The sequence below is a fragment of the Camellia sinensis genome, chromosome 13, assembly GCF_055761805.1.
Source record: "Camellia sinensis isolate YWXY chromosome 13, ASM5576180v1, whole genome shotgun sequence".
Classification (NCBI taxonomy): Eukaryota; Viridiplantae; Streptophyta; class Magnoliopsida; order Ericales; family Theaceae; genus Camellia; species Camellia sinensis.
In genome coordinates this window covers 121,783,887-121,800,010 of record NC_138973.1, presented here as the reverse complement: position 1 = coordinate 121,800,010, position 16,124 = coordinate 121,783,887, and the positions used below count along the sequence as shown (strand labels likewise).

The 16,124-nt window shown below is 33.7% G+C and overlaps 1 protein-coding gene across 10 annotated transcripts; it reads left to right on the top strand.

Annotated features, from left to right (window-relative positions):
- The first annotated feature begins 388 nt into the window (after nt 1–388).
- Nucleotides 389–9,964, top strand: LOC114267600 (uncharacterized). 10 transcript variants are annotated; one of them, XM_082903306.1, is made up of 8 exons: nt 389–623; nt 681–1,025; nt 1,791–1,841; nt 4,793–4,882; nt 7,094–9,267; nt 9,388–9,440; nt 9,531–9,621; nt 9,710–9,964. In XM_082903306.1, exons 2-5 carry the CDS (start codon nt 888–890, stop codon nt 7,364–7,366), a joined length of 552 nt encoding a protein of 183 aa, XP_082759432.1. In that variant the 5' UTR covers nt 389–623; nt 681–887; the 3' UTR covers nt 7,367–9,267; nt 9,388–9,440; nt 9,531–9,621; nt 9,710–9,964. The 10 variants fall into 10 exon arrangements, 7 of the variants coding, with proteins under 7 accessions (XP_082759432.1, XP_082759437.1, XP_082759431.1 ...); XM_082903305.1 differs by having other exon boundaries at nt 390–623; nt 745–1,025; XM_082903308.1 differs by having other exon boundaries at nt 393–623; nt 4,793–4,843.
- Nucleotides 9,965–16,124: the final 6,160 nt, after the last annotated feature.

Here is a 16,124-nt window from a genome sequence, read left to right as displayed (position 1 = left end):
TTATGGAAAAATGTGTAATAAAAAATTGTAAAAATTGATTTGTAAGAGAAAATTAGAATTGGGAGTTGTGCAGCCGTAATTGTTGACTTTTGGTGAATAGTGATAACTTTTTAACTTTTTGAGTAACTTTTTGGCTTTTTGGTTTTTCGGAGTGTTCCCAAACTTGGCCTTAGTCAATGCCATAACGTGAACGTTCTGGACCCTTGTGGTTCTTTTGGTCTCCACGTGTCAACAAGTTGTGGCTTCTTTTGAGTCAATTGTTGTGGTCTCTGGGTCTGCGGTTCAGTCATCGGTTTACCAAACGAAAAAAAAAAGGGTTAAAAACGTTCTGGACCCTCCTCTATTGTTGTTGTTGTGGTCTCTGGGGCAGTTCAGTGACCGTTCATCGGTTCTCCATAGAGACAAAACCGGCCATGACTTCAGTATGTATAGATGGTGATAACGAATTTCTAAATATTAATGAATTTCTAAATATTAATGGTGATGGTGATAACGATGGCCGAGACGGCGACGGACCCGAACCACCACAGACGAGGAGGGCTCCGCTCCGGGAACAACAGACTCAGATCCTCGACGGCGAACTCGAACTCGAATTCGAACAACCCCGACTCAGATCCTCGACGGTGACTTTCTTCTTCTTCTACTATCCCTCTTTATTCACTCTTTAATTTTCAATTCAGATCTGTTGCCAGGCAACTCGGATCTCGGACAGAGGATTGAACATGCGCTTCGAAATTTATGCAGTGTGCAATATGGGCCTTCGCTACTTCAATTTTGGACACTCATAAAAATGGACGGCCGGTTTTTCCTTAAAACTCAAACTTGCTTGTTATCGGAAGGCTTCGGAAAAAAAGAACATTGAGGTGGATGGTCTTCCCGGTGTGTCAATGTTCTTCGATGATTTGCCTGTGCGTAAACAAGGTCTTTGTGAGGAGAAATATGTTGGTATGCTTCAAATAGTATCGAACACCATAGAGAAATGTCTACAATTGTTCAAGGAAGCTTGTCTTTGTGGCTTCTTTCAGGTTTGTCCCCAACCCATATGTCTTAGGCATGCTCAACATTAATTCATGTGAAATATGTAATAGTTTTCAGTTGAATTTTGTCTGAACTTCAGTATTTAATAATAAACAACTCATAGGGTACCCTAAGATGGATGCCAAAGTTTCTATTTCTTGGGAACTTTTGCTGTTGTTTGAACTGAATCTAGATCTAGTAGTATGCTGAACATTGGCCTACATCAGAATAACCAACAAGATTGGGTTTTCCAGGCTGGGAAACATGTATTATTATTGATTGGTACAAATTTGAGGCCCGTCTTTTATGGCATGATGTCAAATGCCATAGAGGACATAAGTGAAACCTTGCTATCACCAATTGGTTTTAGGAAAGATAGTGGATCTCAGTCTTACGATTCTGTTTAAATCCCCAATAGAATCCAAACAAAAGGTGTTAAATGTAACAGTGTATAATACTTTTAGGGTAATTAACTATAGTTCAGATTGGTAAAATCCAAATGGGCCATAGTTTAGCCATAGTGTAAGGGGTAAAATACAAATGAGCCATAGTTTAGGGACTGTAATTTACCCATATTTAGTATTGTATACGCGTCATCAAAACTAGATCGATTTGGACTAATATCCTTGGAGCAAATTCATTTTAATTACATTTTTTTTTTCATGGTTTATTTCCTATATGCATTTTTTTCTTCTATTGGCAAGTGCTCTCAACATTTAAATTTTTTTAAAGGATTCATGAGTTGTATCGTCTTTTTTATTATTCCCTTGCAGAAGGAAGGTTTGATATGTTCAGATGTTGTACCTCAACACTCAGGCATGCAAGTAAGTGGCAAAAATTGTAATGCAAAAATGTCAAAGTATGGTATTCAGTGATTGTTTGGTGATTTTGGAGAATTACTCCACTGTATTTATCTTTTGACACTTGTCAAGTTATCTCTCAAAATTTTAACCCACAACTTTGACTAATGAAAAATGCTATAGGTCTTAAATTTTCTATCAAACAAATGACCAAATGTTTCACATGGGTGTGGGGTCTACAATTTTGTGAACCCCATACCCATGTGAGATATTTGGTCATTTATTTGGTAAAAGATTTGGTATCCCTAGTATTACCCTTAACTAATAAAAATGGTTTGAAAATTGATGCATTAAATTCAAGTTGCCTTTGAAAATTTTATAAATGTATAAAATATTAGGAACCATTATTTTTATCTATGTGGTCAGTAGTCTCTCACTTACTAGGAGCGACCAATATTTGTTCATTTTTTGTTGGAAAAAGATGATGTGGAGAATATTTTTGAGACTATTCTAAGTTCATTGGTTCAATGGTTAAGACTTGGCCAAATAGTCTTGAGGTTATAGGTTCAAGTCTTGGGACCATCACTTTGTATATTATGTCAAAGGTTAGATGTGTACTCAATCTTTTCCCTCCCAAACACACATTAATGTGTACTAATTGGTTGTTGTTGTTGTTGTTGTTGTTGTATTCTAAGTTCATGGTTTTCCAATAAAAATTATGAGATTAATGGCCATGTTGTGTAGTTCCTAGTAGTAGACTAACAAAAATAATTCGTTATTTACTTCTGAATTCCCTGATATTAGAAGACATTGTCCGCTTCTTCTTATTTTTTTGAGCTTCTATTTTTTTTTTGTATTATGAGCTTTTCTAGTAAAAAAACAAAGAAGTATTTATTTATTTTTCCTACTTGTTTAGTTAAGAACTGTTTTGGACCAATAACAAAAAAAAAACCCCAAAACTTGACCCTTGTATCAAAATAAAGCCTGAACTTTTATTTTTTTCAATTTAAACCCTAAACTTTTGATTTGTTTTCAATCTAAACCATTTTGTCTATTTTTAGTTAGTAAAATCCATTGAAAAACAAGGATATTTTAGTGATTAAACTTAATAAAAAAGATATTTGAAACATTTTATGTATATATACAATTGATATTCTCTTTAATCAAAACAATAAAATCTAATTTAGAGTAACACAGACAAATTTTTGTTTAAGACCATCAAAATCGAAACATGTATCATTTTCATTAAGTAGAAACTTTAAAGCATTAAGGATATCAATATTATATTCTAAATAAGACCAAATAACACCAATAACATGAACACAACATAACATATTTTTATTCTAGAACTCCAGGTAATATTTAAACATGCTAATCAGATTAGCTTCTCAAAATTCACATTAAAGAATATTCGGTACTTGAAACTATATATATATTTTGTAAAAACTGAAATCGAACACGTAGAATATTTTTATTAAATTGATACGAAAAATAAAAAACCTTAATTTTCAGAAAATTGAATTTAGAAAATTGAAACCAAACACATTGATTACTATTGTTTGTTTTATTTATTATTTATCATTAAGCACCGTACACATTAAATTTTTAAATAATAGACTAAAAATCGAGGACATTTATTTATAAATTTCTTTTCACTTATTTATATTTCACTTGTTTCAAATTATTTTTTTATGTTCTAGTAAGGGGTGCTTCTATTTATACTCCACCTTTCATCTCAAGGCACGCCATTAATTACTTAATTTTTTATTAGAATAGTAACCTAATGTAAAATGACCACAAAGGACCAAGGGCTATGATACACATCTTATGTAAAATTACCACAAAGGACAATAATGAATACAATACATGTGAAATATGTCTTAGACGTGCTCAACATTAATTCATGTGAAATATCTTAGACATGCTCAACATTAATTCGTGTGAAATATGTTGTTTTCAGTTGAATTTTCTCTAAACTTTAGGATTCAATAATAAACAACTCATAGGGTACCCTAAGATAGATGCCAAAGTTTCTATTTCTTGGGAACTTTTGTTGTTGCTTGAACTGAATCTAGTTCTAGTAGTATGTTGAACATTGGCCTACATTAGAATAACCAAGAAGATTGGGTTTTCTAGGCTGGGAAACATGTATTATGTATTATTATTGATTGGTACAAATTTGAGCAGGCCTTTTATTCTCCCTGCTTAATTTTGTTCCTACTTGGATATATAACGAATGATTTTAATTGGATTTGAGCAAGAACTGACTTGTTAAACTTCAAAACTCAACAGATAATCACTTCAAAGTGTTATCTTGTTACAGTTAACTCCTTCCGTTATGATTCTGTTAAGAACTTCCACAAAATCAACACGACACACTTGCTGAATTTTTAAGACAATAATGCTCTTATCTGGTAATCCATTTTGCACTTTGCCACTAAAATAAGGAAAGGCAACTCCCCGTGACTGCTCTAAAAACAGGCCCGCGGGACATGATGTCAAATGCCATAAAAGACATAAGTGAAACCTTCCTATCACCAATTGGTTTTAGGAAAGATAGTGGATCTCAGTCTGACGATTCTGTTTAAATCCCTAATTGAATCCAAACAAAAGGTGTTAAGTGTAACAGTGCATAATACTTTTAGGGTAATTAACTATAGTTCAGATTGGTAAAATACAAATAGGCCATAGTTTAGCCATAGTGTAAGGGGTAAAATGCAAATGAGCCGTAGTTTAGGGACTGTAATTTACCCATATTTAGTATTGTATATGCTTCATCAAAACTAGATCAATTTGGACTAATATCCTTGGAGCAAATTCATTTTAATTACTTTTTTTTTTTTTTTTCTTTTTTGTTTTGTTTCATGGTTTATTTCCTATATGCATTTTTTACTTCTATTGGCAAGTGTTCTCAACATTTAAAATATTTCAAAGGATTCATGAGTTGTATCGTCTTTTTTATTATTCCCTTGCAGACGGAAGGTCTGATATGTTCAGATGTTGTACCTCAACACTCGGGCATGCAAGTAAGTGGCAAAAATTGTAATGCAAAAATGTCAAATATGGTATTCAGTGATTGTTTGGTGATTTTGGAGAATTACTCCACTATTTATTTTTTGACACTTGTCAAGTTATCTCTCAAAATTGTAACCCACAACTTTAACTAATGGAAAATGCTAAAGGTCTCAAATTTTCTACCAAACAAATGATCAAATGTTTCACATGGGTGTGGGGTCTGCAATTTTGTGAACCCCACACTCATGTGAGACATTTGGTCACTTGTTTGGTAAAAGATTTGGTATCCCTAGTATTACCCTTAACTAATAAATATGGTTTCAAAATTGATGCATTAAATTCAAGTTGCCTCTGAAAATTTTATAAATGTATAAAACCATATTTTTGAGACTTTATAAATGTATAAAACCATATTTTTGAGACCATATAAATGTATAAAACCATATTAGGGACCATTATTTTTATCAGTGGTCAGTAGTCTCTCACTTACAAGGAGCAACCAATATTTATTCATTTTTCGTTGGAAAAAGATGATGTGGAGAATATTTTTGAGACTATTCTAAGTTCAAGGTTTTCCGATAAAAATTATGAGATTAATGGCCATGTTGTGTAGTAAAATTGAACACAGAATATTTTTATTAAATTGATATGAAAAATAAAAAACTCAATTTTTAAAAATTGAAACTAAACACATTGATTATTATTGTTTGTTTTATTTATTATTTATCATTAAGCACTGTACACATTAAATTTTTAAATGACAGACTAAAAATTGAGGACATTTATTTATAAATTTCTTTTCACTTATTTATATTTCACTTATTTCAAATTTTTTTTTTTTTAATGTTCTAGTAAGGGGTGCCTCTATTTACACACCACCTTTTATCTCAAGGCACACCATTAATTACTTCATTTTTAATTACAATATTAACCTAATGTAAATGACCACAAAGAATCAAGGGCTATGATATATACATTACGTAAAATTACCATAAAGGACAGTAAGGAATACAATATACACCTCTCTTCTCAAATGTTAGTTACATATCTTCTCTCTCAAGAACCCAAAAACTAGGGGTGAAAGAATAATCACTGAAACTGAACCGACCGACCGAACCGAGCCGCCGGTTTACGGTCTGTTTATTTTTTGTACTTCGGTCGGTTGGTACGATTTTTTTAAAATTTCGGTTTTCGGTTTGATTTACGTGAATTTTACACCGCATTGAACCAAGCCACACCGAATTATACTCCCATCTAAACCATCCACATGTTTTAATCTTAACCGTCCACTAAATAATATATATAACATAAGTATAGCCTTTTGGCCTTCCAAGTCCCACGGTGAAAAACAAAGAGTTCAAACACTTTTTGCTTCTTTTTCCCTGATTCATTCTCTCTGTCCCTTTGTCTTCTTCCACTTCAAAGTTCAAACAAACAAATTAGAGTTTTTTTACTAAGGGTGAGAAATCACTCGGGGTTTTTACTAAGACACTCTCAGGTGGTGTCCACCACTATCATTCATTACTCAGAATCTTGAAGCAAACTCTTGGTACCTGGTAAATTTCTTCCCTAATTTTTTATTTTGAAAATCCTATTTTTTGTTGTTTTACTTTTTAAACAAACCTTGTTTTTTTTTTTTTTTTTTTGGGATTAAAAACACCATGTTTATGACACAAATCCCTAATTTTTTTAACACTTTCAAAAGCCCTAGTGTAGACTGACTTTTGTGTCAAAGTAAACCCTATTTTTGACCTTGTTTATATATATATATATATATGTATAATATTTATGATGTTTTTAAAAGTTTTTAATGTTTGTGAATCACTTGATTTTGATGGTGTTTTAGATTCATAAAAAAATTTAAAAAGAAAAAGAAAAAAAGGTGTTTGTTACATTGCAAATGAAACACTACTCTTAACATGCAAATGAAAAAAAAAAAAAAAATGATGATTGAATTTTTGTTTGTTAAAATATATATATTTTTTCTTTTAGTGGTGGTAATATATTTTTTCTGTTAATAAATAGGAGGATTAGGATTTTTTCTGTTAATAAGAGGATTAAGATTTTTTCTGTTAGTTATTATGTTTAGATGGTGATTTAATTTCTGTTAGTTAAAATTTGTTCTTGTTATTTGTTATTTTTGTATTAGTTAAAATTTGTTGTTCTTCTTTTTCTTATTATTTTATTAGTTACTATTTCTTCTTGTTATTTATTTATTTATTTTTGATAAATCAAATATTTCTTCTTGTTATTATGTTTAGATGGATGATTTAATTTCCCCTACACAAGGGCCCAGTGAAATTGCTACTGAACAACCTACAACACAAGAACATGAGAATGAAAGCACAAAAAATCAGTCTAACAATGTTAAGGGTAAAAGAGAAAGATCTTTGGTTTGGGATTATTTCACGAAATTGAAGTGTGAATCTGGTAAAAGACCTAGGGCTTCTTGTAACTATTGTGGTACAACTTATGCATGTGATCCAAAAATTTATGGGACAACATCAAATCAAAGTGTAAGAAGTATCCCCTAAGGCAAGATGAAAAGCAAAGTACAGTAGGTTTTAAACCAAAAAATGAAACTGGTGATGGGGAAACAGTTGGTAATCTTGTGGCTGTAAGCTTTAGTGTTGATGCATGTAGAAAGGCCCTAGCAAAGATGATAATAATAGATGAATTGCCATTTAAATTTGTGGAGGGTGAAGGATTTAGGCAATTTATGCATGTGGTGCAACCCAAGTGGTTAAAAATCCCATCTAAGATTACCATTGCCAAAGAATGTATGTCAATATTTGAGAGTGAGAAGAAGGCTTTGAAGAATGCACTTAGAGGTCAACGACTATGTCTTACAACAGACACTTGGACATCTGTGCAAAACTTGAATTATATGTGTCTCAATGCACATTTTATTGATTGTGATTGGAAACTTCATAAAAAAATTCTGAACTTTTGTATAGTTCCAAATCACAAAGGTAACACACTTGGTAAGGTGATTGAGGATTGTTTGGTGGCATGGGGAATTGATAAGTTTCTCACAATCACGGTTGATAATGCAAGCTCAAATATTGGTCTCATTAACTTTTTGAAGCGAAAGACGAAGAGAAGAAAGAATACCATATTAGAGCATGACGTTTTACATGTGAGGTGTTGTGCTCACATATTAAATCTAATTGTTTGCGAGGGATTGAAAGAAATTGATGATTCCATAACAAGAATTCGGCATGTTATAAAATTTGTGAGATCCTCTCCATCTAGAATGGCCAAGTTCAAATTTTGTGTTGAAAAAGAAGGCATTGAGTTTAATGGTAAACATTGTTTGGATGTGGTTACCTGGTGAAACTCTACGTATTTCATGTTAGAACGGGCTATACAATTTCAAAAGGCTTTTGAGAGGTTAGATGATGATGACACTCACTTCCGCTGGAATCTTAGAGAGGATGCGGTTGGTGAGGTTGGTGAGATTGGTGAGGTTGATGAGATTGATGAGGAGGGCGAAGTTGGTGACATTGGTGAAGAGGATGAAGTTGCTTTAATTAATAATGGGAAAGGAAAAGAGAGAAGAAAGACAATCGGGCCGCCTACAAAACATGATTGAAAGAAGGCGAGATTGTATGTCAAGTTCCTAAAATTGTTTTACAATGCCACATTACGTTTTTCAGGTTCTTTATATGTCACTTGCAATGTATTTTTTATTGAAATTGTGTTGATAAAAAATGCAATCATTGAATTGTGTAAGAATGAAGATGTAAGCTTGCGTTTAATAGCACATGGCATGAATTCCAAGTTTGATGAGTATTGGGGTAAATTTGACAAAGTTAATTTGCTATTGTTTGTTGCGATTGTCATTGATCCCCGTTACAAACTCAATTATATTCGATGTTGTTTGGAAGAAATTTATGAAGCTAAGCATGTTGATGATTTGATGATGAAACTAAAGAATGAGTTGACACGATTATATGATTGGTATGCTTTGAATGTTCAAAGTGGTAGTGTGCAAACACAAACTATGGGGGACTCATCAAGGGCAATGGATTTGGATGAAGAACATGACATGGATGTTCGGGCAAAAATAAAATCCAAGTATAAGATGCATTTGGAGAAACAAAGTAACATGGTTAACAAATTTGAGTTGGACAAGTTTTTGGTGGATGATTGTGAAGAAGATAATGATGATTTTGATATATTGGTTGGTGGAAGGCTAATTCCACAAAGTATCTCATCTCCTCTCTCATAGCTCGGGATGTTCTAGCTATCCCCGTGTTTATAGTTGCCTCAGAATCTGCTTTTAGCACGGGAGGTCGTGTGCTTGATCCATTTCGTAGCTCTTTATCACCCATCACGGTAGAGGCCCTCATTTGTACACAAAATTGGTTACGTTCCCCATCTCAAATCAGTCTTACAGATCAATTGGATGAATTGGAAGATATTGAATCAGGTACATTCCTTGATCAATAAATATTTCTTATTTTCTTTCTTTTATATTTTATAAGAGTTATATGTTTAACACTTGAATTTCTTATGTTTTGCTTCTTTCATTTTTTTTCAGTGCTTATAGAAGGATCAAGCAGCAAGGATGTCAACATCATTGATTGATGTTAGAAAACAATGGTAACAAGTTGAATATTTGATCTAATTTTTTTTTTTTATGTATTTATGTTAAATTCAATTCTTATGAGAATATTTTTATTATTTTTGCAGGACTTCTTTTGTTTTGTTGGTTGGAAAATATGCCAAATTTCTGCACATTTCAGTTTTTGATTTTTGACATTGAGTATTAATAGTTAGAAAGGTTAGAAATTGCATAATTCATTTAGATTTTTTTTTTTATATGTTAAATTCAATTATGTTGATAATAATTTATTTATTTATTTTGGCAGGACCTCTTTTGCTTGGTTGGTTGGAAAATGCACACTCTATCTATTTTATTTTCAGTTTTTTAATATTAATAGTTTGTAATATTTGGTTATGGATATATGATTTTTTTTTGAGGGGGGGGGGGGGGGGGTGTTGCTTCTTATTTCGTTTTGAATAGACAACAAAAGACTTGCTTCCTATATGGTTCCTATTTGTTTTGGACAGAAAAATAGTTACTGGATATATTTGATAAATTTTGGTATGTTTGTTTTGTTGGATATGTTTGATGCTTGTTGGAATGGTTTGTATAGGTTTGTTGGATATGCTTGTTTCAACAGAAACATTTTGGATAGGTTTGTTGGATATGTTTGGTTTGTTGGATATGTTTGATGCATTTTTAATTTTTTAATTTTTTAGCTCTCACTGGGCAAGGATTTCAAAGCCCAATTTATTTATTTATTTTTATTTTTTATTTTTATTTATTTATTTATTTATTTTTTTGGGGGGGGGGGTGGTAAATAAAGTCCAATTTAATTTGATAAAGCATATGTAATAGTATTTGTACTAGTTCTTTGGCTGATTTAGAAACAAGCTTGAATCAAGTTGATTTTAGAATACTGAGTATCTTGTTTTACTGGAAAATTTGTTTATCATATATTTATTTAGTTATATTTTTTCTGCTTTATCTATCTATTTCTTATTTTCATAATATTCAAGGGTGATCAATTTTCTGGGTTAAATCATGCATTTCTGGCAGCACTTTTAAAACTTGAGGAGCGGATTGCTCAAGTCCCTATTGAATCCAAAGAATTTGGTTTTACCAAGCCTGGGCCTTACATTTATGAACTACTTGCTGATCTGAACGTTACATATAAAATTGCCACAATGCTGATTGGTACAATTGAAGAAGCTATTATGCTTATTGAGGAAAATCGTAGTGCTGCACTGCATCTCACCGAAACCGCATATAGCGGTTTGGTTTGGTTTGTAGGTGTCTTTTGATATGTTTGGTTTTAAAAAAAATAAAACCGAATATTTTGGTTCAGTTTAAAAACTACGAAAAAACCGGTCGAACCGCACCGATTTCACCCCTACCAAATACCTTGAAACAAAAATAAAAAACCCTTAAAAGAAACAACCTAAAATATACGTATTATTGAAGATTTTGATTTGGTTGAATGATGGATGCATTTGGCAATATTAGTTTGGAACAATAGAGCAAGGAAAATGTTAGATAGCGTTTAGTAGAACTTTCTAAGTATGATTTGAGAATAGGAGTTGTATTTTGAGTTTGTGAGTTTTGAAATTATGATTTGAGTGTGGAAAATTTGTTTGGTGAATGAGTTTTGAATTGAGTGGGGAATTTTTGATGTGACATATGATATTTGATACAAAAACTTAAAACTCATAACCAAACACACAATTCAAAATTCTATTAAAACTCATAAAAAATTTTAAAAAATTCAAAAAATATTTTTTTGTTGAATATATAAAAATTAACATGTGTCAATTGCAAAAATAAAAAATAAAAAAAATAAAAATAAATAAATAAATTTGCACTGTTCCGGTCAACCGGTGGGATGATCGGTTAGCCCAAATTTTCCTGCCTTCAACTGAGTTTTCAAAAGTGAGCGTGAAATTAATTTTTAAAAGCTGCAAACAAACACCATGTGAGAACCAATGATTGGAACTAAAGTTTCAAAGCTCTACCAAACAGAGCCTTAGTTTTTTATTTTTTATTTTTTTCCATTTTCGTGTACTTGCTAAGTGGTAAACCGTTTGTATTCGTTCAGATACCCATATTCGAACAATGTACTCATATTCGACTATCTACAACCGAACAAGTTTTAATTGTTCGATTTTCTAGTGTCGGACATAGTCCACATGTTCGGTTAATAAGTTCCGAACTTATAGCATTTGTTTGGTTTTCAACAGTTAAACTTTTGAATTTAGCTCGACTCTGTATTTCTAAACACCTATAACAAATTTTTTTTTTTGTTTTTTCCAGAATTGTGTATCCATGGAATGCAGTAATGTTGGATCTGAGTGTCTTATTGACTACACAAATCAATTTATTACTAAAGAGGTAGTCTTATGTCGAAAATTAGTATTTTTTCTTTTTTCTTTTTCGCATGTTTAATGACTTTGGTGAATTTGACATGTAGGTTTTCAAGAGCAAAGAAGAATTGCTCAGTTGGGTATGGGACGTTGGAAGGAAAAATGGTTTTGTGATTGTCATTAGGACATCGGACTATGGTGGTGGTCATAGGACACTAAGGGTATATTTTGCTTGGAGAGAAGTGGTCAATACAGAGCTCATAAGAAATTAAAAGGAGATGATTCAAATAAAAAAACTGTGAAGTTAACAGGTACAAAGAAATGCAAGTGTCCTTTTGAGTTGAAGGCTCGTAAGTTGATGGCAGATGATCATTGGATGCTAGATGTAGCATGTGGAATGCATAACCATGCTCGTGCTAAACATTTTGAAGGACATTCCTTTGCAGGGATTAGTGGATATGTCCAAAAGTATGGTCAGACCAAAAGAGATTTTTGTTACCTCGAAACAAAAAAATGCTTTGAATGTAACCACTATGAAAACCATTTACAATGTACGTCATGAGAATAATGTTATTGAGAAAGCTGGCAGATCACAAATGTAATAGTTGTTGGGTGACTTAGAAAAGCATAATTACATTAAGCGGCATAGGTGTGACAATAACACGATAATTGTCACAAAGTTGTTTTGGGCACATCCTGTCAGTTTAGATTTGTTCTGTTCATTTCCAAAGGTGTTGATCACGGACTGCACATATAAGACAAATCGATATTGTCTTCCTCTTCTTGAGATAGTTGGTGTGACATCCACTGATATATCATTCTCCGTAGCCTTTGCATATCTCCAATTTGAGCGGATTGATAACTACGTATGCGTGTTAGCTATATTGCGTAATCTCTTGGATGACATTGCTATTCTTGAGGTGATTGTCATAGACATGGAGCTTGCTTTGATGAATGTTATTGACAGGGTATTTTCTACATCTCGACATTTATTATGCCGATGGCATATTAGTAGAAACGTACTGGCGAAATGCAAGAAAATGTTTGAGAGTATGGAGAAATTGGACAAGTTTATCTCTTTATGGAATTTCTTAGTACTCTCCTCGACTGAGCTTGAATACAATGAACGTCTTGCTATACTTACGAATTTTGATACATATCCTGAGGCAGTGCAATACGTGTCACAAAGTTGGTTAATTCTATATAAGGAAAAGTTTGTTGCCGTATGGATAGATAGCTGTATGCACTTCGAGAATATTACAACCAATAGGTAATATATATTTGTTTACCTTACACTATTAATAATTATGATTTTGATTATTTAAATTTAATTATGTTAATTGTTTCCATTGTACACAGGGCTGAAAGTGCACATGCAAAACTTATATGACAACTTAGTTCTAACCAAGTCAATTTTGAGTGTTCTTGGACCAAGATCTATAGCTTGCTTAAGTTGCAACACACTGATATTAAGGCATCATTTGAGAAGAGTTTAACCGTTGTACAATACCAGTTCAAACCATCCCATTTTAGAGAGCTTCGAGGCAATATCTCTATTAGTGCATTAGAGCATGTCTTGGCGGAGAGTAAGCGACCGGATGATGTAGGGTTAGTGATGCAATGTTTGTGAGTTCAATTTCAATATAAGCTTAATTAAGCTTATATTACGTGACCCTAAGTTCTCATATTTAAAACTTAGAAATGAACTGAACTGTGTATTAATTTTTTCCAAGAATGCTTGGTTGCAAGAGTGTAACCAACAATGAGTGGGCTTGATTGTAGAACTCACACGTTTTGTGTTTGTAGTACCGTATAAATTGAAATTAGCTTCACATAAACTTAGATCAATTTAATGCTAGCCCAACAATGGTTGTGTAAATTTTAAATGTTTTGAGTTATTTAACAATGACCATTTGCAAATTAAGATTTTAAAATTAAAACATATTTACAATAAGATCAGCTTTTTTTTCTTATTTTGTTGCCTATCACATTAAATTATTTTTAAAGATTCATAAATATTTTTTGATATTTCTTTTAGTATTTTCCTTTGAGAATCCACCCGTGGGGACTCATGGGTCCCATGTCCATCAAGCTATTAATTGTTTATTTGTTAATATTTTATTTAAAATAGTTTAATCCTTGTGTGGGTAAAAATCTGACCACACTGCCCGTTTAGTGATCAGCGGCTAAGTACCGGCAGAATGGATGGCTCCAGCAACCTGTAACAGAAAAGAAAAGCTCCGGCGGTGGTTCTTCCACCCGGGGGCACTCCGACGATCAAGTCAGTATGATTCTCAAGGATAATCAAGTATTAAACTGAATACTCAAAGTATGAATTACATACCTTAGACCCACGGGGGTGCCTCTCTTTTATAATACACTTAATCCAAGTCCAACTAGAAGTATGACTTCTATGAACTCCAATCTTAGTGCTTACTCTGGACTCTTTATGAGATAGAGATAAACTCCCTAAGAGCTTTATCCTTATCTTAACTAAGTCCCCTCTTTGCCTTAGGACTCTTGTCCCTTATCTTCGGATTCCGACATCTTCGGAGATGACCTCGGCTTCTCCGAGATTACCTCGGCTTAACTACCAGAGCACGTGGTACCTCGGCTGACACGTCGGCGTCACCATGCCACGTGTTTGGTATTCAGAAAATATGTCCCCACAACTGCCCCCTAGGTTCTATTACCTCGGCATTCTGAGGTGATGGAACCTATTCCGAATTTTTGTCACTTCTTTTCTGAAAAATGGTTTAAAAACTATTTAGCCGATGTATTCTCTTCGGAGAGCGAGGCTTCGGTCGTACTCCCCTACTCGCATGAGCTGTCATGCATATCTAACTGTTTCCTCCACGTGTTTTGATTTTACTAGGGCGTGTCAATGACGCGCCTGGAAGCTGTCTGTTCGTTCGTCTGTGCCGTCTGACGCGTGCGTTACCCTAGGCGTAATGATTGCCCTATTTTTGCCGCCGTTTCAAATTTTTGACAAAACTCTTTTTGCCTCTTCTTTTCCTTTACTTTTTCGTTCTGTCTTCCCATTCTCTTTCTTCCTGAAAGCTTTTTCTTCTTTGAATCCGCCGTTGCTTCAAACTTTCTTCTGGAACTGCTTTTGATCCTTCAGTCCTGCAAAAAGCCCTCTTTGTTGTTGCAACTGGTTTTCTGGGTTCGGCGAACATTGCTTCGGCTTCATTTGACCTGGTAAGACCCTTTCCTTTAATTCTTCCATTCTTTCCATGCGCTTTTGTCTGTTTGTTTTCCATTGCTGACCTTGCTCGAGGTCTTGGTTTTATTCGTATCTTGAATTTTATGGCTATATTTTGAACCTCCATGCTTTTCCATTATTCTCTTTGCCGCTGTTCTTGATTTTTTCCTGTACCTCTATTGTTTCTGAAAATTATACCTCTGTTCTTGAATCTGAAACTTCGTTTTTGTTTTCTCTTTTTTGTATCTGCCCCAGATCTGTGCCCTCGATCTTTATCTTAATAGTTCGTAGTTTTGGGATTTGTTTGTAAAACCCTTAATCTTTTGGGAAACCTGAAAAACGCCCATCTTCTGGAACATATTTCTCTTAGTTTAGGCCGACATAATGGGTATGTGGAGGCATAGGGTAAATACCCCCACAAGTCTTGAATATTTTAGGCAAGAATTCTCTATCCCAGCCGACGTTCATCTTAAGCTGGCTGGGGAAAATGACACTATCGTGCCTACAGACCATACAATGCCTTTTCCAGTAGTTGCTTTTATCGAATGTGGACTTCGGCTTCCACTCGATCCCCTCTTTCGTCAAGTTCTCCATTTCTATAGACTAAACCCCATGCAACTTACTGTCAATTCCTATAGGGTGATTAACGGTATTATAGCTTTAGCTAGGCAAGAAAACCTCAGAATCACCCTGGCCGACCTTCAATATTGTTATACCATGTGCCCTCTTGATCTGAAGGATAGGGGTTTTGTCTATTACCTTAAGCCGAGATCCACTCAGTACAAGATTATAGCCGACCTTCCAGACTCCAACAAGGGGGCTGGAGATGACTATCTTATTGCCTCTGGAAATTGGGAATTTGGCCCAGATGAAGATGTCCACCTTTACCCTCTTCCTCGAACACTTACAGAGGGCAAGAGTAAGAGCCCTGAGTCAATACTTAGTTGTTTTCATTCAACACTTAAATACTTTTGTTGTTTCTGACGTCTGATTCTTTGCAGATCTTCATCAACCACCGAAAAATTTTCGTCAATCCTTCTTCCCAGGACCAGATCTGAGAACACTTCTTGGTCTCCCAATCCTTAAACGAAAAGCCCCAGTATTATTAAACTTTGTCCCCACATACAAATCTACTTTACCCGACGTCCCTCGACAAAGGAAAAAGAGTCTCTCTC